The sequence below is a fragment of the Choloepus didactylus genome, chromosome 8, assembly GCF_015220235.1.
Source record: "Choloepus didactylus isolate mChoDid1 chromosome 8, mChoDid1.pri, whole genome shotgun sequence".
In the NCBI taxonomy this organism is placed as follows: Eukaryota; Metazoa; Chordata; class Mammalia; order Pilosa; family Megalonychidae; genus Choloepus; species Choloepus didactylus.
The window spans coordinates 41,956,112-41,982,142 of NC_051314.1; the positions used below are offsets into that span (position 1 = coordinate 41,956,112).

Here is a 26,031-nt window from a genome sequence, read left to right on the forward strand (position 1 = left end):
GATAAAAATGAACTCACTGATCTTAAGGCAAAAACAAAACCAAACAAACAAAAAAACAAAAACAATCCCCCTACCACAAAAATTTAACATAATTAGCTTAACTCAAAAACACTTGGAAAGTTCTCATACTCCTTGAGAAAAGTCTACTCCCATTTTGTAAAGGTGTTTATATAAACTGTAATTCCATTTGCTAAAATTTTATCTTTACCGATTGGGATTTTTTCCAATACTCATAACCCTCAAAACAAAAATCGAAATCAACTGCTTATCTAACATAACCTGCATGATGCCTGGTCAAAGACCACTATACACTTTATATTCTTATTCCATATAAGCAACAAGAGTTTTCGCAATGTATTTTTTTAAAAAAATTAACTTTAAAATGTTAAGATTCCTTACTCGATGCGATTTTATGCTGTTCCAGGGCTTTAAATAACATCTATATGCTTTTTACTCCCAAAATCTCTAGCCTAGATCACACTACTTAGCTAGAGTCTTATATATCTATCTCAATCTGTATATCTAAACAGGGATAAAATAGGACTCTTGATTCCTCTCCCTTGACCACAAACAAAAACAAGACAAAACAAATAAATAACATTGCCATTCACCAGTTTTTAAGGACATAAACTGAAAAGCCATCCTTTAAGCCTCACTTTCTCATATCCCACATCCAATCTATTGATATATCCTGTCAGCTGCAAAAATCCAGAACTTTTTGTGATAAAAACAGTATCTGGGATGGAAAATACTTTGGATGGGATTAACAGAAGATTTAGACATTGGTTAAAAAAAACTCTTGTGACTTCTACCAATTTATGGAAAAAATTATACCAAGTCTACACAAACTTTTCCGGAAGACTGAAGAGGAGGGAATACTTCTCAAGTAATTCTATGAAACAATCATTAATTGATAGCAAAACTAGACAAAGATATTAAATAAAAGAAAATTAAAGTGAGTATCCACTATAAACATAGATGGGAAAATTAACAATATTTCAACAAATCAAATCCAGTAATATATAATAAGCATAATACATCACAATCAAGTGGGTTTTACTGAAAGCATGCAACACTGATTCTAGCACTAAAAAAAATCAATGTTATCTACCATACTAACAGACTAAAAAATAAAAAAAGTCATCTCAATAGATGCAGATAAAACACCTGACAAAATCCAACATCCATCTGTGATAAAAATCCTCATCAAACTACAAACAGAAAGCAATGGCTTCAACTTGATATGGGACATCTATGAAAAACCTACAGCTAAGATTATTCCCAATGGAGAAAGATTGAATACTTCTTCAAGATAAGAAATAAGTTAACCACTTTTATTCAATATTATAATGAGGAGTCTAATCTATGTAATAATGCAAATAAATTAGAAATAGAAATAAAAGAAATTTCCATGTAAGAAAAAGTAAAAGTAAAACTGTCTTTATTCACAGAGAACATGATTGTCTACATAGAAATTCCTACGGAATCTAGAAAAAGCTACTAAAACTAACAAGTTTAGCAAGGTTACAGGAAACAAGAACCTTAAAAAAATTGTTTTTATACAATAGCAAAGAATAATCAGCATTTGACATCTTGAAAACATACACTTACTGTTGGAAAGGATGTGGAGAAATAGGAACACTAGCACATTGTTGGAGGGAATATAAAATTGTGTAGCTGCTGTGGAAAACATTTTGGCCGTTCCTCATAAACTTAAGTAAGGAATTTCCATATGACCCGGCAATCTAGGTATATACTCAAAAGATTTGTAAGCAGGGACTTGAACAGATATTTGCTCACCGATGTTGACAGCAATATCATTCACAGTTATCAAAAGGTGGTAGCAACTGAAGTGTCCATCAACTGATGAATGGAGAAACAAAACGTGATATACACAAACAATGGAATTTTATTCAGCCATTAAAAGGAATGCAGTTTCAATACATGAGACAACATGGGTGAACCCTGAAGGATCATGTTGAGGGAAGTAAGCCAGACAGAAAAGGACAAATATTGTATGAGCGCACTCCTATGAAGTAATTAGAATATGCAAATTCAAAGAGTCAGAAACTAGAATACAGGTTACCAGGGACTGGTTGGGGTGCGGAATGGAGAACTGATGCTTAACTGCATAGAGTTTCTATTTGGAGTGATGGAAAAGTTTTGGTAATGGATGGTGGTGATGGTAGTACAACATTGTGAATGTAATTAACACTGCTGCATTGTATATTTGAAGTACACAGAATGGGAAATTTTAGGTTTTATATATATTATCCAAATAAAAAATTTAAGAACCTAAAAAAAAAAAAACAAAAACACCATACACTTACAATATCAAAAGATAAATAATTAGAATAAACCTGACAAAAAAAGATGTGTAAGACTCAAAAGCCAAAAACTATAAAACATTACTAAGATAAATTAAAGAATGCTTAAATAAATGGATATACCATGCTCATGGATCAGAAAGCTCAGTATTGTTAAGAAGTTAATCTTTAGAAATTGATCTCCATATTCAATGCAATCCCAATCAAAATCCCAGCAGGGGTTTTTGTAGAAGTTAATAAGCTGATTTTACAAATTCAAATGGAAAGGTATAGGTTTAGAAAAATGAAAAAACTTTAAAAAAAAAAAAAAAAAAGAACCTGGACATCTTATACTACTTGAATTTAATATTTGTTATAGTTACAGTTATTGAGAAAGTGTGCCATGAACGTCAAGAGAGAAAGACAGATCAATGGGACAGAATAGAGTCCAGAAGTAACCCATCCTTATATGGTAAATTAAGTTTTGACAAAGATGCCACAGTAATTCAGTGGAGAAAGGATATTCTTTTCAACAAATGGTGCTAAAACTACAGGACAGCCATATGCTAAATAAAAACAAAGAATAACGTACCATAAACAAATGTAAATGCAACTAAATGTAAAAGTTAAAAACTATAAAACTTTCAGGAGAAAAGTCAGGAGAAAATCTTTGTGGCCTTAGGTCAAGCAAAGATTTCATATATATGATACCAGCAGTATGACTGATGAATTAGACTTTCTAATTTATCTCAAAAAAAGATTGATGAATTAGACATTCTAAAAACTGAGAACTTCTGCTCTCTGAAAGACACTGTTAAGAGCATAAGAAGATGACATAAACTGGGAAAAAATATTTTCAAATATTTTTGACAAAAGACTTGTATCCAAAATACCTAAAGAACTCCCAAATTCAACAAGAAAACCTGTTAACCACCCCCCCCCAAAAAAAAATACTGGAAAAAGATAAAGATCAGACACTTCACCAAAGATACATGGATGGTAAATAAGCACACGAAAAGATGCACATCACTATTCTTGAGGGAAATACCCATTAAAACCATGAGATACTACTAAACATCTATTAGAAAGTCTAAAATTTAAAAGACCAACCATCACAACTGTTGAAGATGTGGAGCAACTGGAACTCTTTCACTGCAGGTGGGAATGTAAAATAAAGTAGTATAACCACTTTGGAAACAATTTTCCAGTCTCTTAAAAAGTTAAACATACACACACCGTGTGACCCAGACATTCTTCTAGTCATTTACTCAAAAGAAATGAAAACATAGAGAGATTTGTACATGAATGATCTTAAAGCTTTATTTAGAAGACTCCAACTACAAATAATACAAGTGATCATCAACAGGTGCATGGATAAACAAACTGTCAAATATCCACAAAAAGGAATGCTGTTCAGCAATAAAAAGACATGGACTTTTGATTCAAACGACAACATAAATGACCATCAATTATTAATTATTCAGAGTAAAATAAGTCAGGAAAAAAAAAGAGTTCATATTGTATGATTTCATTTATATAAAATTCTAGAAAAGGCAAAATAATCTATACTAACAGAAAGCAAATCTGTATTTGCCTGGGGTATGGTGGGGCAGAGAGGGGTGGGAGAGATACAAGAAAATTTTGGGAGCTCATGGATATTTTCATCATCTTAATTATGGTGATGGTCTCATGGGTGTATACATGCGGCGAAATTTACCAAATTACATACTTTGTGCAGTTTATTGTATGTGATTTTTTTCTGTAACTATTAAAAAAATTACAATTCAACCATTTCTTTGGATTATCACAAAAGTCTCCCTGTTTTTATTCACTACTCTCCACACAGTAAGAGTGATCCTAAAATTAGTTATGTTTGCAAGGCTTGGGCTCTTATTTCTTTCTTATCTCTCTCAAATGCTAATTTTTCAAAGAGCTTTTCTCTGACCACTCTTCACTCCTCTTTACAGCTTTTATCACTTTCTTATAAATAAACAATTAAATAAATACACACACAGGTCTTTATGTGTGTGTGTGTATTTGTTTGTTTATTGTCTATCTTATTTAGAATGGGAACTCCAGGAGGGCCAAGACTTTAATTCACTGCAGTATCCCTGGCACTTAAAACAATGCCTGGCAATAAATGCACAATGAATAAACCTACAGAGCCATCTGCTATTCATTCTCATTTCAGCCTTCTTCCCTGTATCTTATATATTTTATTTATCTCCTCCTTCCCTAGTTTCAGCAAAAGTAATGCTATTAATAATTACCAGCTTACCTTTATTGAGTATATACTATGTGCTAGAAACTGGCCTAAGCCATTTATAACCAGAATTTAATTTAACCCACACAAGAATGTGGAGATACTATTTCAAATTTATAGATAGAAAACTCAGGGTGATGGAATTGGATTTGATGAAAGGTTATGTCTTATATCAGAGTACAAGCTTTTAATTACCAACCACAATTCTTATTCCTTTTTAGCAGTTTCTTTTTCACTATCTGTCCTCTAATACCCAGCCATAAAACAATAAAATAACATGCCATTTCATCTGTCAAATCAATCTATGAAGAATATAGCTAAAAAAACCTCCCCGAAAGTATTTAGAAATCTGTGAGGGTATGTTTTGGTTGTCACTCTGAATGGAGTAATGATGGCATTTGGTGGATAGGGACCATGTCTGGTACATTTCCTTCAATATAGTTCTGCGCAACCAAAATGCTGATACCATGTCTACTGAAAAATACTGTTCAAGTTAGACCCTACAATTCTTCAAACCTACAATCCATAGGATCCTATCACCTTATCTCTATCCTTTACCATTCCTCATATCCCTTCTTAACACGCTTAAATTCTGTGTCCCATCAACACAATTATTTCCTTATTCCTCTCTTGCTTAGTAATACACATGTGACAAAACTCTAATCCTATTCAATCGCATTCTCCATGCTTGTACCATTGCAACTGAAAGTAGCAGGAGAAAACCACAGAACTATACCAACTGGTCTTATTTTAAATTAAGTACTAATCTCAAGTAGAGCATTAATTATGTCTGGCAATTCCTCTCCATTTCTTAGTCTATACATTTTCCTATATTTTTTCTTCTCAAAGTGTGATGTGTGGACTAGCACCAAAAACATCTGGGAGCTAATTAGAAATACAGAATCTCAGGCCCCAACCTAAACCTATGTAAGAATATGCATTTTAACAAGATCTCTAGGTGATTCCTATGCACATTAGAGCTTGTGAAGCACTAGCCCTAGTTGACTATTTCACACCCTCTCCTTTTCTTAGATCTCCAACACTTCCTCCTACTTCCTCACTCTCAGCTGATAACTTTGCTGTCTATTTCACTGAGCAAACAAAAGCAAACAGAAAAAAAGAATCAGAAGAAAACTTCCAGAAGCTCTCTCCATGTCACATACTCATCTGCCTTTATCCACATCTATATACTTACTCTGCCTTCCCAGTTGCCACAGGCTAACTGTCAGTTCCACTACTGAAAGACGTCCTCACCCTGTGTACCAGATCCTATTTATTCCCTCTCATCTATTCAAGGTCATTCAGACAATAATGTGCTCCCCACTCCCTTGCATTACCACATTTTCCCAACTTTAATGGATTATTCCCATCATTCCCCACACATGCTTTCTTTTTGCCACCTTAAAAATAAACACCCTCCCTTCACCCCACAGCTTCCACTACCACCATTTCTTATCCACACCACTTGTGAGTTTTTTATACTATCTCTAATTTTTCTTCTCTCGCTCTCTCAAACTCACCCCTGTAAGGCATTTGCCCCCATCACTATGCTAAAACTGATCATCGGTGTTACCTAAGAACTCTGTTTAAAATTAAAATTCCTTACGTCTGATATAAGTGGCTCCAAGTACATAATCCAATTCAAAATAAGCCAGCATCTAACACTGCCAGTATTCAGTTCACTGGGAATAACCCTTGATAATATAAATTCTATATTATTTTCCTGAAGTATAATCAAGTTTTTTTCTTAAAAAGTAAACTTTTTAAAATAGTTTTGTTAATTAATAGTGCTTACCTGGCTGAACGTGTGTTGCCTGTAAGAAGTATTTCAAAGCTCTCTCAAAGTTCTTTTCATTTTCCAAGGCATGACCTACATTATTCCATAATTTGGCATTATTTTTATTTACCTTAAATACACAAGCACACACAGAAATGTTACAATTTACAAAAAATATGAACTCCAGATCACACAGGTATTTGGAATACTATTTGGAATCAAGTGTTTCATGGAGATGTCCCTGGGGATGAGGAAGGAGCCAAATGAACAGAGCTTTGCCAAATTTACTGTCCCCTACTCATCATGATCAGCTACGTATGTTGTCTATTACGGCAATGAGAATACTGGGATTACAGCTCTGAGACAATCTGTGCTTTATGAGTTACAAATGGGCAAGCATTCCTGTGAGTAGAGGATGGAACCCAGCCAAGGAACTAGTTGTGGTGGATGGGGCTATGGTATCAACCATTGTCCTGGGAGTGAAGACTAGCAAAAGTCCAATAACATCCTGGGAACTTGGCTTAATAAGCATTGCAATGTCTTCCACTTGTTTGCAGACTTCTGAGCTGGAGAAGAGGGTAGTTACTGAGTGGTACAAGAGGGGAATCATCCCATCCTAAGAAGATGTCAAATAAAAAAGTCACATAGACGATTGGAATGAAGCAGTGGTGGAGTGTATAATGGGGAGTACAGAACTAGTAAAAAGTTATTAAGAATTTAGAAATTTAAAGAGGGGCATTATTGGTAAGCAGAGCCTGAAAAAAAAAATCTTGGTTGGTAAGATTTATAAAAAATAAATTTTATAGTAATTTTTTAAACTTTATTTCTATTTATGTTATCCACTCTATACAAATGCTATCGTTATTCCTTTCTGCCCAACCCTTTCCTTCTTATACTATTGTTACCATTGGTTATCTTTCACACAGCAGGGTGTCATTTGTTGCCATGTATTTTATTTCAATGAATCAAAGATGACAACAATTATAAGACTCATCATTATTTTATGAACCATTAAGAAAAAACACCACTAATTAACTGTAAGAGGCCGTTTACTTGAAGACTTACTGTGACTTCAGAGATGTTAAAAGGTGGAAAACACACACCTCAAGAATCAATGAAAGTTTGTATTCTGATTTAAACATTTTACCATTTGGACTTCTAATCACTATATAGTATTTATGGAATTATTCACATAGGCTTGCAAAGGTTATTATCCAGAACACTTGGTCATAACACATTATATGAAAAACAAACTATTTTCATTAATCTTTTGGTGAAGTACCTAATGTTGACAGTTGAACTTCTAATTAAAAAGTAAAATAGCCTAGCCATGGCTATAAAAAATCATTGGTAACATACTTTCCTGTCATTGTGAACAATACTTTACCTTCAAAGCTGACATAAATAATGTATATTCGGATTCCCAGTCCCAATTTCTGTGGAGTGTTTTTAAGGCATGAGTGAATATCACCATAGATAGACAAACCCAGGATAGCTTTTTAAATACACTATTTAAGAGAAAAAAGGAAAACAAAAATATGGTCCACATCACCAAAAGCATTTTACCTTTTAAAACAAAGATAAGAAATACGTTAAATATTACCAACTATCATGTTGGAATTTATTCTAAATAGGAATCATGTTAATGATCATCCAAATTTAGAGAATACCGCAAAAACAGTTAAATATTATGAATACCACCATCCAATTCAGTCTTTTAAAATATACACATACAGAATTACATTATATATTCCAATATCTGCCTCTATTTCAAAAGCTTGGTTTAGATTTAATGACAAAAATTGATAAAACCAGCTCTTAACTGTGACATTTTATATTTAGAGTCCTTTGTGCCATTACCCACAACTTGAATATTTTGAGTGTTTAATTAATTGTGCCTGTTGCAGTAAAGTGTTGACATCAAAATTAACAATTTAAATTAATTAATTAAAATTAAGTTCCACAATTGTGCAGAGATGTATCACTATGTTGTCCAAGTTTATACTGAGTTTCATTAACCTAATCTCTAATTCATATCTTTATATCACTGTCTGAAGATCTGCTTTGCAAAAATAATTAAAATATCTGAAGAAGTCACAAAATTTAGGGTCAAGAGCCCTAGGTACAACTGAAAGGGTCAATCTTATTACTGGCTGTTTTTAAAAAGGTTTTTTGGTTATAATTTATACCACAGACTATCATGACATTCTTGGAATAATTTTACATTTTAAAGCTAAAATTGTTTATTAAAAGTCATAGTAAAGTTAACTCTTTATAAAATAGATGCAAATTACATCTACAGTAGTTTTAGGCTAACTGAGATTCATTCCTCACCTATAAAATGATGGTTATACTCCAATAATCTCTATGATCTCAATTAGTACTAATGTTTTCTGAGTCTGTGTTTTTGCCTCTATAGCATGGTTCAATGTCTTTCATTTTGATAGCTCCACTTAACCATAACAAGAGAATATGGATTAGAAAGAGCATGGATACTGCAAGCAGTCAGATGTAAATATGAATCATGACTCTGCTGTTTACTAGCTGTGTGATCTTGGGTAACTCAGTTAACCTGTATAAGCTTCAATTTTCCAATATGCAAAACAGAGTTAAGGAGTGTGAAGATTAAATGAGATAACAAATTTAAAGGGTCTAGCATGGTTACAAGCATATGGTAAGCACTCAAAAATTGATAGCCATTATAAGTGGATATATGGGTAGGAGATAAGAGGTTTGGTACATGGTAGCAGATGTGGACATGGATGAGATCATCTAGGGAGAATGAGTAGTGTGAGAAAGTGGCTATGAGTAAAACTCGGAGAAACGCCAATATTTAAAGAGCAGGTAGAGTGAGAAAGATCTGAGAGACTGAGCAGAAATGAACAGATGTAGAAGAGAATCAGGGGAGAGAATGTTTACAGATGCCAAGGAAATAAGTTTTAAATAAAACCATTCATTGAGTTTAGCTAGGCAATCTGTAATATTTATTGGTAGAGTGATGTAGAAAGAAATCAGAATTCTGCAGGTTGAGGGGTAATGGAAAAGTGAAAAAGAAGAGACATTATTTCTATTTCAAGATACAAATGTAAATTTAATGTTATTGCATTAGTATCACTTGACTATTAACAATTTGCTTGATTTGACAATTTTAGTGTTACAGCATATGTACAGGAGATAATATCTACTACGATGATAGTTCTAAGCATACAGTGTAACTATTTTCCTTAACTGTTAGTTGAAGGCAACTAAAATAAGATGAAGATGAGATGATAGCATGAAATTAAGGATATCTTACTATTGCTAGACACTGTTCTATGCATTTTGCATACATTAACTCAAAATGGCTCATTAAAGAATAGTATATTTTAGTTCACTGCATATACAATGGTCAAACAGGGCTTTAGGTTCAATAATGTCCTTGTTTTCATTTGGGACTGACTCAAAGTTTGTTATATCTCAGGTTGTAAGTTAAAATTATATAGCTATAGGGAAGAATCCAGGATTAAATAGGCATGGAGAGCTTTCTTGAATTACAGACAAATGGGACTATTAAGATGAAACACCAAAAGGTTGTCATATGACTAATAAAACTGAACTAAATAGATTTAAAACATTTGAATACATCACACTTAATTCTAAAGTTAGTAGGCATTACATGGACTAACATTTAAATTCACCTTTTATTTGATATTTTCTGCCATCCGTGGGCTACCAAAATACAGAACCCCATGCTAGGAACATACAATACTCGCTCAGCAACAACAAATCCAACTGGAAAAAAAAGGTTTGATGCAGGAATAAATGGTAACGCCAGTAAACAAAGTGCCTAGAAAGAAAAACAAGATATTGCATTAAATAAAAAATATACATATATATGAATACAATAATGAAGTCCAAATATTTTATCATTTACTTTAGATGATGCACTGGTGGGCCATGATGAGGAATCCTAATTTAAACACAGAGACAACTTAGGGGAGGTAATAAGACAAACAGGGTAAGTGTAAGCTAGGCGAGATGGCAATTTTCTTGACTGCTAGAACTTATATTTAGATGACATACATGGGCTTCCTTTGAAAATGAGATTTCTAGGCATGCTTAGGAATGATTTCTTGATATTAAAACCTGTACCATTACAGCATTCTAAATATGAAAAACAGTTAGTTATACTCTACTGGTTTTCTGTGAGGAATATAATAGTCAAATATAAAAATTTAATTACTAAAGGAAAATATTTACATCTTTAAGCAAAAATTGGATAACAAAGTTTCATCCAATAAAATTAAAAACTAGAATTTCTAACAATATATCTAATAAAAGACTAATAATTTTTACCCATCTAACTCCTATGTATTTGGTAAAAAAACTGACAGATAAAGATGGTAAAAGGTTTTCAAAAAAACCTCAAAGGTGACAAAATAGTTAAACATAACAGTTTTATAACTTTACTTCTATAAGTAATCATGACATTGGAAACTGAAGGAATGAAAAAAGGTGCAAATTTACATAAGACAGCAGACTACTGTCTCTGTATCTTAGTATTACTTTGCATTATATTCTCATGGATCGCATATATTTTATGGAGGCTTACTACTGTATAAAAATAAAACTGCCCCCTTTAAATCAATACAGCCTTTTATACTATAAGGGTTTCTAAAATTTTAACAGGATTCTGAAATAAAACATCAAAAAAATAGATTTCTTGGCATTTTGAAAACAGGATGGCTTAAGGTTTCCAGATTATAAAGCCATTACAAAAGGTAGCAACATACACATAACCTTGTGGAAGGAAGTTTGTATGTCACTAGGACATCTGTTTCTATGGACATGTGCTCAACACTTTGTTACCTGCTTTGTTCTATAGCACCTAACTGAATAAATAAATTGACTGTTTAGCCTCAGTTTGAGACTCTTCTAATGGGTTAGGGGGAAAGAAAGTGTTTTCTTGATAATACTTCATCACTGAAATATAGATGCAGAGATGTATAAACATTGAAAAGAATACTTTCTCCATGAATGCTTACAAATTTATTATTTGTATTGAGGCAATACTGAATCTGAAGAAAAGTACTACCACAAAATTCTCAATATCATACCAATTTATCTCTGACATTTGTGGGTTTTTTTTTTTTAAGCAAAAAGGTTAAATATTAGGAATGCGCAAAATTCACCTTCCATTTCCCAGAAATGTATGACAAAAATAATCAGCTCTTTGTGAAACAAAGTGACATTCCTAAATGTATTGTTCATTTTAAAAAATATTCTCTATTTATTCATGGCCACTCTAAAGCAATTTCATTTGAAGAAATTAAAGGTGTTAGATTCATTGAAGATGCAACATAGACTGACATATAAACAATACAAATAAAGAAAAACAATTTCTCAAGAAAAATCTCTTGGTTGTGGGAGAAGGAATGATTAACTTACTCAGAAGTTCTCATGCTCTCTATAAATGTATGCCAACTGAATTAACTAACTATGACTAACATAATTTCTCCTTACTAATATAAATTCTCTCAAAAGAAGGACTGTAGTAGAAGGAGTAAGGAGTTTGGAGACAAATCTTTGTTTTACTTCTTCCTATGTAACAATAAGTAGACTACTTAACCACCCTAAGACTTGTTTCTTTTCCAGTAAAAGGGGGATAATAACTACTTATATTATGGTGTTTAGACATATATGACATTTTACTTAATAATAAGTGCTTAACATAGCACCCAGTAATTAGTAGCTAATCTTTTGTTCTACTTAACCCTTGCATCAGAAAATACCACCATAAAAAAAAATCATCTGGTTAGGACCATACTTAAAAGTACAGCTGTGCCCAAGATCACAACTGTTCCTTTTTTAAATACCTGAAACAATATGCAATTTACATAAATCTACGTATATGTCATTGGCAGTAGCTTTTACTTCTTTTCCAGCTTACATTAAATAAACTATTATTTTATTTGTCAAAACTTTAAATTCTCCTACCCTTTTCACCTTTTTGTGGAACCCCAGCTCTGATATATCCTACCATGTATATTGCTTTCTCTATATCTACCTGAACAGCAAAGCACTGCTAGAGAAAATCCCTAAGCAGAGTTGATTAAGATCATCATAAATTCATAGTCATCAACTTCAAATTTAATTCTTAATTTGCTCAGGATATCTAGGTTTTTCTGGTGGGCTCACTCCCAGTCTCCTTGACTGTTTTCAATTTTGACTACTTTTCTCAAACTTTTGACCTGTGTCACTGTCAGCATGTGACCATACTTCCTAATTCAGACAGAAAACTGAAGCTAAAAAACAAGGATCCTTCAATTCCCTGCTACTAAACCTACCAACATCCACATTCACTTCCTTCCTTCCTGTAACAGAAGAGGTGTCATCTTTTCCTTCTATTTCAGACCAAACCTGCTCTTTTAACTAAGTGGACATGCTTTTGCAGGTCAACTCACCTGTGACAGTCCCTTGCTTCTCAAAGTTAGACACCTGAATACTCCAATGAGAATGCTCCTAACTGACAATAATAAACCAATAGTCTCCCCCTGACTTCAACCCACTTTCCTATCTCTGATGGTCCACTGATCTTATTGGCATGCTTCCACAAACACGGGATAAGATCAGTAACCTGCTATACCTGAAGTCACTGCTTGACTAGCATAGCATAACCTTACTTAAGTAGGCAATAAATTCAAAATTATCTCATTTTTTGAAATATTCAAAGTCAAATTACCCCAAAGGGTCACATACACTAGCTCTCTTTACTTTGTCATCTCCTAATAAAATCACTCCACAGAAATAAATCTCATTTAAGTAACTAATAGACCTAAAAGAGGTCAAATTTGACAGATATTTTCCAGATCTCATTTTTCTTTTCAACAGCATCTGATAGTGTTAACCATTCTCTCTTTCTTGAAACACTTTCTTCTGTCCATTTGGTCTGTCTCTTATTCAGGTTCATTCTCCTCTAATCAATATCTAAATATGAGAGTTTCTCAAGACTAGGTTCTAGTTCTCTTCTCTTCTCACTCCACTCAGCCATTCTCAACTGTGTTTTGGGGCAAAATTAAGACCATATATTCTAAGGCATTCGTTATATATATGAATTAACTTCTCTCCCATGCATCAAGACTGCTACTAATTAGGTGCCATCTTTTGGAAAACTGAGAAATTCCAGCCGAGAAAGGCTGCTCTGTATCTTCTTCATAGGACTTCTTATCTACATCCATGATTTCAATTATCATCTCTGTGAATTAAATATTTTTGTGCAGCTCAGGCCTCTGTCTCCTCTTAGCTCTAGGCACAAAGTGCTATGTGATATCACTACTAGGACGTTTCAAAGGCATCTCAAATTCAACAACTCCAATATCATGTATAATATAAACATGGTATTTTCCCCAAATCCTATTTTCCTTTCATCCTTGTATATTAGAAATTGGCTCCAAATTTCTCTAGAGTGCAAGCTTCTTGGAAATGGGGGCCTTGTATTTCTTTTTATCATACCTTCAGTATTTCAAATGTTGCTGGTATACAGACAGCAATCATAAATATTTACTGAAAAAATAATTGAACCACTGACGGCAGACAAAGCGACATATTTGCAAAACATTAAATATACTTTTTGGCATTTAGTAAATGTTCAAGAAAATGTTAAATATTTTTGTCTTTAGCAATTCAAAGGAAGAAGAAATAGAACTGTTATGTGTAAGAAGTGGATGCAGAGTAAGAAAGTTACAAGGCCACAGACTTCAAAAAAAAAACAATAAGACTTTTCAAATAATCAGAGTTCTATGAACATAGTAAGAGATACCTCACAGAATAATGAAAATTTTGCTAATTAGAATTAAAAAGCTATATATTTCTAGCTACATATCTTACATGACACTCCTCTCTGTACCAGGAAAACAAAGAAATATACAATACAGTCATGTGTCCAAAAAGTATATACTCTATTTGGGTGAAGTTAAGAAATATAAGAAAAGGATCCCAAAAGAGATGCTCCTTGATTTCAGAATTCCTACCAAATTATGGATATCTATAATAAGTTTTCATTTTACAAGGTGAATATATATGCCAAATCATGCCCACAACTTAAATTCTGACACATAACTTTAGAATAACCTAAAATAAATTCATAAGTTGGGACAATGTCGAACCAAAGAAAAGACAATGTTTTTTAAAAAGAAACCTTGAAGAATTAAAGGCAATTTCTTACTTAATCAACTGAATGTAGTAGGACCCAAAAAGTTAAGAAAGTTTCTTACCATTAAAACAGTCTTGGAGGACTCACCAGGGTATTGGAGACTGAATATTCCCAAAGCCACCAAGAAACAAAAGAAAGTAAATGTGGCAAGATTTCGAATATCTAGAAATGACTCTATAAGTGGTATTGTTCCCATGGTCCAATCACAGCAGAGTTCTGAAGGATTTAGTAAAAGCCAAGCATTCACAGGAAGGAGGTAGTTAAAAGTTAGCTGCCTTGTAGGAGTTGGGCTTACTGCAGCTGGGTTATCAAATCTATATAAAGAATGAAAACAAGTTCTTAAAACAATTTTTTTTAAACCACATAATCAATATATAATATATGTAAATAAAACAATGAACAATAAAAGTAGGATTCTACATGTAATCTCGTTAAACAGAAGACATAAGTATTTTTTATGGAAACTTCAGACTCATGGCAGGGTTCAAACTGTCCAAATTTTATGAAATGGCTAGTTGAGAGAAGCAATATTTATGAAAGACTGTTTGAAGGGAAAGCAGGTCATTTATTTGTTTAGGTTATTATTAGAAAAATTCAGACATATGTACCATAATAATAATATTATGACACTGTGGAAGTGGTTTCATTCAATTATAACCTTCTGATTAAAAGTAATAACAAAAGTTTCATAAGATTCATTGTTGTATATGTTGTATGGATGCTTCTGAGAACACTCACCAATGCTTTCTTTTAGGAGACATTTCTTTGAGAACTAAATGCTAAGAGCTATGCGTCCTAGAATTACTATGTTTTTCTACTCTAAAATACAGAAAACTATATCACCTATAAGCTTTGACCACTAAGAAACTAAAAACCAAATTTCCAATACAGAGTAGTTGACTGTGTAGGCATATGTAATATTTTATTTGTATTTTACTTTTTCTCCTAGCATATATTAATATAAGCTTATATCTTAGTTTATATTTTCCCAGGCCATGATGTATTAAAATGTGTATTTCATTAATTTAGTCTATTTCCTAAAAACTAAATCAAATCATTTTAAAAAAGAAGTACATTTCAAACAGTTTCAGAGTTTTATTTCTTAGTCTATGTTATAAATTCAAATTTAATTCGGAACTCCGCATTTTAACTGTCAATTTTACTATTCATACATGCAACAACATAGATGAATTTCAAAGCTATCCTGAGATAAAGCCACCAGAAAACAAAAGAGACCATACTATAAAATTCCATTTATACACAAATCTAGAAAAGGGAGACTAATCCATAATATAAAGTAGGTTATTGGTTGCTTGGGGGGAGGGAGCAGGAAGGGCAGGAAGAGAGATTACAAAGGGGCATGAGGAAACTTTTGGGGGTCATTATCCTGATTGTAGTAATGGTTTTGTAGGTGTACATGTGTATCAAAACTTACTAATTTGTACATTTTAGGTATATTTAAATTTTCATATATTAATAAAGTAAAGCTGTTAATGTAAATCAAAGACTTTCTAGAACATTTATAATCACTTAGAATCCAAAGTTATAAAAGGAGAATTAAAAAAAATCAAAAAAGAACCAGAATTTATACCTGGTGAATACTGGAAGCTGGGACTGAATTACTTGGACTCTAATCACAACAAGTAATAGTGTACTGAACATCAAGACAATAAGTTTTATTAGCGTCCGTAGCAAAGAAAACGGAATACTACCCTTTCCACGGAGAAACTGTCCAGCAGTAGTACATAACAATGGCAGAGTATACTGAAAAAGAAAAAATATGTTTTAAATACTGAAAAACAATATACTATCATGATTTCAACAATAAAAACAAGATTAGACACAAATTGACTATAATTATAAAATCAAGGTGGAACAATCTGGGGAACTGGTCATGAATAAAAACTGAGCTCAATAATCTCATCCAATTATGAATTATATTATACAGTATTATTCCACACTTTTCCAAATGCCTAATGATTCCATTATTGAAACTTAAAAAACTGAAGGCGTCTTTACAATGAAAATGTTAAATAATCAATTTTCATTGGATAGGAGGACAAAATGTTTTGTAACGATTTGTGGTTTCATTATTGGTAAACAGACTGATTTACATAATGATGCATTTAGAAAATGAAGTTATTATAATTTGATTCAACTAGGACAAAGAGATAGCAACTAGAAAGTTTATATTTCATTTCTTCTTACCCCTTGGGCAATAAACACTTCATACACACAGCAAATTCCCACAACTGTTATTCCTTGTTCTTTACACAATGTTGCAACAGCCACTAAAAACACTGTCAATGCAATCGGAGTCCACACTGCAAATAAATAACAGAAACAAACAAGACTTAACAACATAAAAAATCACTACAACTTTATAATAGCCTAAAAGAATATTTAAATTAGGCAACTATTAGATATTACTGGAAAACTTTAAATGTGATTCCATATCAACATTTGTGTTACTTCCCACTGACCTATACTTTATAATTTAAGATGTATTTCAATTTTGTAAATTAATTTTTGCTTTTTACATTCAAAGTGAAATATCAAAGTGTGTAATTTGGAGAGGAAATTACCTAATGAAATACTAACTTTTAAAACAAAGGCAAGATAGGGATTTTGGAGAAAAGAAAAGCACAAGATTAAGAGTCACAATTAGAACTATCAATCAGAAATGACTACCATAGATCAGATCAGAAACCCATTTGTAATTACCTGTAGTTAATAAAAAATTCAGGACATTTAAAACTACAGGGCAAAGTAGAGTATAATTTTATAAAAAAGGACTATAAAAACTGAAATGAAACAGGTTAACAAAAACCACTGAAATCAATATGGATCTTAAAAAAAATTCCCTATAGAATATTCACAAGTTTTATTTAAACGGAAAACCTATTTCATCAACTTAAAGTAAATGTTTAATAATTTGATTAAAGAACAATGAACTGTGAGTTAATTCTGGATCTACTAACTCACTTTATGACTTACTGCAACTTTTCTGAACTCCATTCTTCTTACTAGAAAATATGACCTGGAAGTCTTTTCCAATTTAAAAAAATCTATATGGTACTATGATTGTGTAACCTCAGTTTTTATTCATTAAGAACATTAATCAAATAAAAAATTCAAACAACTGACTTAAGAAATCCAAGTGTAAATAATGACATAATTCATGAATCGAATACATTTTCTTCTGTCACTAGGTTTAATATAGAAACTTATCTTTTTTAATTGTTTTCAATTTTAAAGTATTCAACTGAAGAAAATTATCAAAAGGAAAAATGGCAACCAAAAAATACTGTTTGGGATAAGTATAATGGTACTCTTTACTTTCAAAAAGATCATATTCTTATTAGGCCCAAATCATCAATACTAATACAACAGTTTATCTCAAGGGCTGTTTGATAGTGCTAAACTCAACAAAAAAATTCAGAGGATAGAATCAGTAGGTGATTATTTACAAAATATGCTGGACCTTGAAGGATATATAGGACATGGGAAAAATCAAGAAAGGGGAATGTATGAATACAGGATAAGAGTGGGAATAAGCTTGGCTAATTAAAGATATAGAGAATAATATAACTGAATGGGTAAAAATAGTGAGAAGTAATGGCCGTGAAAGACAGATAATTTAAAAAATGTATTATTAAACAGTTAACATAAACAGTTAAGCATATATTATTTCATTTAACCTCAACATCACTCCATGGGATAAGAAGACAGTTGTAATCATCCTCAATTTTAAGATAAAAAAATAATTTTGGAGGTTTTAAAAAAAAGGGTTATACACAGTAAAGAGCATAACATGACTTTAACCTGGTTCTTTTGATATTAAATTTAGACCTCCTCACTCATTTGTATTTCTACTCCAAGGAAGAGAAAGCAAACATTTGCTTTCTATAATCTTGGATTCAAGCTCAGCACATAACAGCTCTAATAAAGGCAAAAAAGCCTTAAGGAAACCAGTCATTTCAGTTTTCTAATCTGTTGGTGACTATGGCTGAAGTTACCACATGATTCTGTCCAAAATAAATACACCTGCTAAATTATCTAACCAACCTTAAAAATACATATATAAGCATAAGTATAGAATCAATTTCAATCAGTAAAATCCATTACAATTTCAAAATATAGGCTTCTAAACTTATTCTACATGGATAAAGATACATATCTCCACCATTCTTTCATTCTAATAGTTATTTTAAGTAACTGTTACATTTCAGGGGTGTGGAGAAAGATATGACAATCAAATAAATCAGTAAATAAAAATATATATACCCTTGCACAAGACAACACACATTAGACAAAGTGGGGAATACAAAGAAAATAATAAAACCCTAGCCTCAAGCATAAAATTATGAAATGTAGATTACAAAGTATCAAGGGGTTAAGAGGATAGAGCAAGGCCCAGAGCAGGTTTCAACATCTTTCAATTAGAATTTAAAATACATTACATTCATTCATTTGTTCCTTTTCTTAAACCAGCATTTCTTCAACACCTACCTAATACCAGGACTCATTCTAAGAAATGAAGATTGAATATGAGACAGAAAAAGAGACAAAGTTACCTACCCTCATGAAGGTAATATACTGTTGAGAGACAAACAATAAGTATGTAAATTATATATTTCCAGGTTAGTAATGAATACTATGAGAAATACAGGTTAAAGGTAAAGAAAGCAACATGATGGGGTTTCTGTTTTGGTCAATATGATGAATTAACATAACCTGTTGACATGTTGCCCTCTCTCCCAAAATCAACCCTAGAAGGTTAAATGAGATGGATATATGGCATCATGATACTTAAAAAAAAAAAGGAAAAAAAAAAGTTAAACTCTTGGGAATTAAAGGCTTTCTTAAATAGGTGTGCACATGCATGTGTGTGTGTTATGAGGGACTACAACTAAAACAGAAGGCAATAATGAGAAGATTTTCTTAACTTCTGCTCTAGGCTCTCCCCATTGCCTTGTGTGTATCATCATCAGATTCTTATATGTAGAAATATGCAGCTACAGTGGCCAGTAACATAAAATATTCAAGGGGTTAAATAAGAGCAGTTCAGAGTCTTGCTGGGTAAGGAGTAGATATAAATAAATAAATAAGGTATAAACTGGCCAACTACCCTTAGCAGTTACTTCCACATACCTTCCCATCTCAAGGCAGAGATGGTAGACTGCAACCTAGAGAGACTGCCTCTTCCCAATGATGATTCTCTTTAGAAGATCAGAGGGGCCCTGGGGAACCTGAGGCTCTCTACCAAGGGTTTTAATTCCTCTCTTCAAAAATCTTTTCAAAATCAAAGACAGGGTATGCAGTGGGTCCTGGTCTGCGGTCGCGGTTACTGCTTCTGGGGGGAGTGGCGGCCGGTAGCGGAGCCCTCAGCTCTCGGGGCTGCTTAAAGGGTACCGGCGGCGGGGGCTCTTTCCCGGAGGCGAGGGCGAGGCGGAGGACTTGGCCAGGTCCTCGGCGGGAGGCGTACAAGGTGTGGAGGGCGGCGATAAGGACAAAACACTCTTCATCCAGTAGGAGTATGTGCCAAAGAGATTTATTCAGGGGTGATCACAGGTTATATAGGCTGGTAAGAAGGATAGGGCTGGAAAGGAGGTGAAGTAGCCTTAAATGGCAATACTGAAGGGAGAGGGGCTAGGATTGGTTCTGAGAGGATGCAGGAGCCGTTGCAGCGGGCGGGAGTTGTTCCGGCCACGGTGCATGCGCGCTGGCGGTGGCAGGAGTTGCCTTGGCACAGGGGAGTGTGCGGGCAAGATAAGGAAGTGGGGAAAGGGCGGTTGGGAGAAAGGCGGTTCCCTCCGGCAAGCCTCCCCTGCCAGTGGCATTTTGGGTGAGGAAAAGGGAGCTGCCTTGACCTCGCTCCCCAGGCTCGGGGGGGCTGCAGAGGGCACTAACGCCCGTACCTACTACCCTCCCCAGGGGGTGATATCAGGTCCCCTGGCCCAGGCCTGGTAAGTCGAGGTACAAGCTCAGTCACCCGCACTGGTCTTCCCCTTGACAAACAGTGATTGATAACTTTAAGAGAACACATGGCTTAAGCTCACAAACCAAGCTACATTACTAAAGGGTAAAACTATCATGAAAGAGAGAAAACCTACTAACATATACTACTAAAAGAGAATTACTTTAAAAGATAGATCAGTAATTTAAAAGAAGTAATACTTAAGCAAATAAGGGAAGCAATTGGTATTACAAGGCAAGAGAAAGAAATCATTAAAAAGAATCAAGTACAAACATTAAGGATGAAAGACTGAATAAGGTAGAAGACTATTCAAGTGATAGTGAGGGCTTCTCTGAGAGGGCAAAATGTTGAGCTGAGGTGTGAATGATATAAACAAGTAAATAAATGAGACAACTATGTGAAGATATAGGGGAAGAAAATTCAACACAGAGGCAGTAACATTGCCTGTTTGAGGAACGTAAGGTCTAGTTGGCTGTAGTTAAGTAAGTTTAACTCACTTAATGGCAGGACATAAGTTTAGAGAGGTAGGCAGGAGCCTGACCATAGAGATCCATGGTTATTTTTCAACCTCATCATTAATGCTTTGCTTGGATTGGTACTTGAGGTTATTGGTTTGCTATTCTAGATTAGTTACTAAACTACCTCTCACTGCATGATGAACAACAGGGGAAACAGATACATTGCTTACTATGTGCCAGGTACTGTTTTAAGTGCCTTGCATGTTTAACTCATCTAATCCTCACAACAGCATTGTATTATCCACATTTTATAGATAAAGAAAACAAAGTTCAGTTAAGTAATTTGCCTAAGTTATAAAGATAGCAAGTGGTAGAGATAGAATTTGAAGACTGACCCCAGAGTCCATGTTCTTTACTATGCTATGCTGCCACTCAAATTGTTTTAAGAAGGCATTAAGCACAGCAGCAGGAAGCAAACCTACTCATATTAAAACCCTAAGAAACACAAAGCTGTATGGTCTTGACTATATTACTTATATCTTAAACCTCAGTTTCCACAGGTACCAAATTAGGTTATTGGTATTTATCATCTGTACCTTGGGGCTGCAGTGAGAAAATCCCCCAGGAATTTAGAAAAAAGCTATCCCTTAAAGTTGAACTTCAAGAGTAATACAAAATAAGTTAAGGCCATTATTTGAAGTCCCTTTCACACCCACTGGGCTTGCTCTCTAAAAAGAATCATTTTATTGCTTATAATGTTTTTCCCCCAACAATGCCAGGCTTCATTAGGACTAATGAGCTAATGTACACAAAGCACTTTCCAGACTGGGTAACATGGTAGAATCTCAATAAACAGCTGAACTATAAGCTACGCATAAAAAAAGTTATACCCTAGTTATTTATAAAAAGGTAATTGAAGTATTGGTATCTGTATCATTTACAAATAACAGCAAATGGAACTAGGAATAAGACTCAAAACTTCTATATTGTAGGGTAATTTAATTTTTAAAATTAGATCATATAGAAGCTATTAGCTTATGATAAAATTTCAACTACACACAAAGAAAGATTTTTAATACTGACAATGTTGCATACTTTCACATTTCCATTCATGCTCAAGTAGAACAATAAACAAAGGTAAAAATCAAGTGTGACATATTTAAGAGGTACTTGGAATACATAAAAATTACTTGATCAAATTTTATACCTCTAGGAAAAAATCTCAGACATTTACCTACGGAATTATCTTGTCCTTTTGATTTGGTATACGACAAAAATGCGGCTAGAAAAAAGATAGATGATAAAAGTTCTGCTCTTCCTACAACGCCTGTTACCTAGAAAGAAAAAAGGGGGCAGGAGGAGTTCAAATTAATGAAGAGTGTCTGGAAAACTTTATATATAGTAGCAACAGCACTTTAAACAGAAACTAAATTGCCCTAAATTTTCAAACGCACATTTCTGTTTCTTAGACGTTCTTTGAGTGCCCTCATGTGGCGAATTTGTATATAATATATGAATGGAAATATATTTATCACAGTGACTATTTCTAACAGTTCTTTTACTAATTTTTTTAAAAATTTATTTTGAAATAATTATAGACTCACAGGAAGTTGCAAAAATATAAGAGCACCTTTTTCCCAGCTTCTCCCAATGGTAATATATAACTATAGTACAATATCTAGCATAGTTCTTAACATTTTTTTTAAAAAGCTAAATTCCTCTTAGAAATCTCCTTAAAATACAAGTTATCTTAAAATACAGGCATTTTAAGGTATCAAATGGAATGTGATTCAGCTGTAAAATGGAATTAAGTTCTGATATACGTGACAATATGGATGAATTGTAAGATGTCACGTTGAATGAAATAAGCCAGACACAAAAAGGACAAATATTGTATGATCTTAATGATATGAAAGAATTAGAACAAGCAAATTCATAGCCATAAACTAGAATACAGGTTACCAGGGGCCAGGGTCAGGATAGGGAATGGGGAATTAAAGCTTAAATTATACAGATTTCTATTTGGGGTATTGGAAAAGTTTTGGTAATGGATGGTGGTAATGGTAGCACAACATTCTGAATGTTATTAACAGCACTGAATTATATAGTTGATTGTGGTTAAAAGGGAAATTTTAAGTTGTATATATGTCACTAGAATAAAAATTTAAACATAGAAAACAAACCATAAGACACAGTGAACCCTAATGTAAACTAAGGACTACAGTTAATAGTAAATTATAATATTGTTTCAACAATTGTAACAAATGAACGACACTAATGAAAGGTGTTAATAATGAGGGGGAAAGGAGAGATGTGAATTCTGTATTGTCTGCATGATTTTTTTCTAACAAGAAAAAAAATTGCATAGGGAAAAAAAAAACACCTAAAAACTACAAAGGTACCATAAAATCAATAAGTTTTACCTCATAATAAACCAGTACACTAAAGTTTAAAAAGAACATAAACTTAAAAAACAAAACAAAACAAGTAGAATCCAATTTAAATTGAGAAGAGAGAAGTAAAATCCAACCACTAGAAATAAATATTATCTAGGCTGGAGTTTAGTGGGTTTATATTAAGAATATGAAAGTCATATGTAGAAAAACAATACAGTATGGCTGTTGTGTGTGTGTGTGTGTGTGTGTCTGTGTGTGTGTATGAGAGAGAGAGAGAAACACACTGATGAGAAAAGGTTATTTTTGATTCTTGCACTATAAGCTTGGTCAAATTATCTCACCTCTATGAACCTTGGTCTCCTGTAAAATGAGACAGTGAAAAACTAATTTATTTTCAAAGTCCTTTTAAATTCTAAAAATTTAAATATAAAACTCCTAAACCTTTCCCCTTAAGGCATTTTGAACTCAATGTAAAATTTAAAACAACCTATCATTTTTGTAAAAATATGGAAAAATGTCTGTTCAGTTAGATACAAAAGGCACAAGATAGTTTAGTGGGGGAGGCATGCAGTCCCCCATGGACCCAACACACACACACATACACACACACACAGTTTAAACAAAAACTCTTGCCTACAACTGAAAGCTTTTAACAAAGCTGGGAGGCAGTTTTGGAGTTTCAAGGTTACCAAAGAAATTACAGTTACAGTGTGAATATGTATGAATTGTTAGGTAAGGGCTGATGGATATATTAGCAATAACAAACAGCTCACAATTTTGAAACACAGGGCAATAGACAATATGAAACTAATGAGTATGAGCACTTGTTAGGATGTCAGTTCATGTTCCATGTATTTTGATATATTTTCACCCCTTACTTAAATCATTATAATCAAACTATAGGCTTTGTAAAAAACCCATCAATTTACAGTTTTACTTACTGCTTCTGTGTGTATTGGGTGCACTGCAAAAAGTAAAGAAGCAATCATACTACTCCTGTCATCCAGAAAAAGTCTGCAGACTTTAAGAAACAGCACACTAACCACAGCATGAAAAATTAGATTGAGGAGATGATATGACATTGGTTTCAGTTCACTAAATAAATAATTCAAACGAAATGTCAATACTGTTAAGGGACGGTAAGACTTGTGGCTTCTTTCCTAAAAGAAAAAAAAAAAATACTGATTAATATTAAACTACATTGGTCCTTCAGGATACATAAACCAGTCATTGTATTTACTACTGAAGGTTATCTATATTTGACTGAGAAATAACAATAGAACAATGAAATGCCCAAAGAGTAACATAAACATAAAAGATAGCTTTATAATCTGTTTTCCTATTTCCTTCGTCTCCAAATAAGGTAATTGCTCCATGATATGCAATACTCAGAGAATTAACAGCAGAAAAACAACTATTAATTCCTCTTCCATACAGAGATTTAAAAAAAAAAAAAAATAGGGTATTGGTGGCATGCCAGTTTGGATGTATTAGGTACCCCAAAATGCCATTATCTTTGATGCAATCTTGTGGGGGCAGACATATTAGTGTTGATTAGATTGGAATCCTTTGATTGTTTCCATGGAGATGTGACTCAGTCAACTGTGAGTGAAAAGTCTGATCAGATAATTTCCATGGAGGTGTTACCCCGCCCATTCAGGGTGGGTGTTAACTGGATCACTGGAGCTGTATAAAAGAGTTCATAGACAGAAGGACCTCAGAGCAGCTAACAGTGACATTTTGGAGAGCAACTGAGAGTGACATTTTGAAGAGGAGCTGCAGCTAAGAGACAACAAAATGCCCCAAAAGCAACATTTTGGAGAACACCATTTTGAAACACAACCTAGGAGCAAGCAGATACCAGCCATGTGCCTTCTGAGCTAACAGAAGTTTACCGGATGCCAATGGCCACCATTCAGTGAAGGTACCCTATTACTGATGCCTTACCTTGGATACTTTATGGCCTTAAGACTATAACTTTGTAACCAAATAAATCCCTTTATAAAAGCCAATCCATTTCTGGTGTTTTGCAGAACAGCAGCATCAGCAAACCGGAAGAGGTGGCACTGGTCAAGCTCAAACATAGGAGTCTCTTCAAAAGTGTCCTATCTATGATCAACACATTAAACGAGTTTATAGAACTGCTGGCTAGATCTTCAAAAGGAAATACAAGAACAAAATCTTTACCAGTTCAGTTCAAAAAGTGATGACTCAAAAAGGTATTGCCTAGTTTGTTTTATGAAAAACATCTGTATATATTAAATTACAAATAAGGTAAATTAAATAAAAAATCCCCAAATATCACCCAGAGGGTAATAAAAAAAGCAAAAGCTTTCTTGGAATAAGTAGACATCTTTTGTGGCATTCTCTGTTGGCAATAAATTAAATTTTATGTGAAGTACTGAATTTCTTGATAAATTAGAAGTTACATTTAACCAGAAATACCTTTTAGCCAAAGACATAATCAAAACAGATTTAAGAAAAAAAAAACACTGTTCAAAAACTATATATATATACGCGTGTGCGTGTGTGTGTATTATCCTGTTTATTTTTGCAGTTTTATATAAGAGCATACACATTCAGTTTCTTTGATCACCTGTCTCTTACCACGTTTTGCCCTAACTCTGGTACATAGGTATGGACTTATGCCTATTCATCCC

At 33.4% G+C, this 26,031-nt stretch overlaps 1 protein-coding gene across 3 annotated transcripts in view; it reads right to left on the bottom strand.

Annotated features, from left to right (window-relative positions):
* Positions 1-26,031, bottom strand: part of TMTC3 (transmembrane O-mannosyltransferase targeting cadherins 3) — a 78,582-nt gene that overhangs the window by 13,999 nt on the left and 38,552 nt on the right. For all 3 annotated transcript variants that reach the window (XM_037848378.1, XM_037848377.1, XM_037848379.1), the window contains 8 exons: positions 24,313-24,531; positions 22,210-22,309; positions 16,746-16,861; positions 16,129-16,301; positions 14,599-14,851; positions 10,024-10,172; positions 7,734-7,854; positions 6,365-6,476 (listed from right to left, as the gene is read on the bottom strand). In XM_037848378.1, coding sequence (XP_037704306.1) covers positions 6,365-6,476; positions 7,734-7,854; positions 10,024-10,172; positions 14,599-14,851; positions 16,129-16,301; positions 16,746-16,861; positions 22,210-22,309; positions 24,313-24,531 — 1,243 coding nt within the window. The remainder of the gene's footprint in view (positions 1-6,364; positions 6,477-7,733; positions 7,855-10,023; positions 10,173-14,598; positions 14,852-16,128; positions 16,302-16,745; positions 16,862-22,209; positions 22,310-24,312; positions 24,532-26,031) is intronic.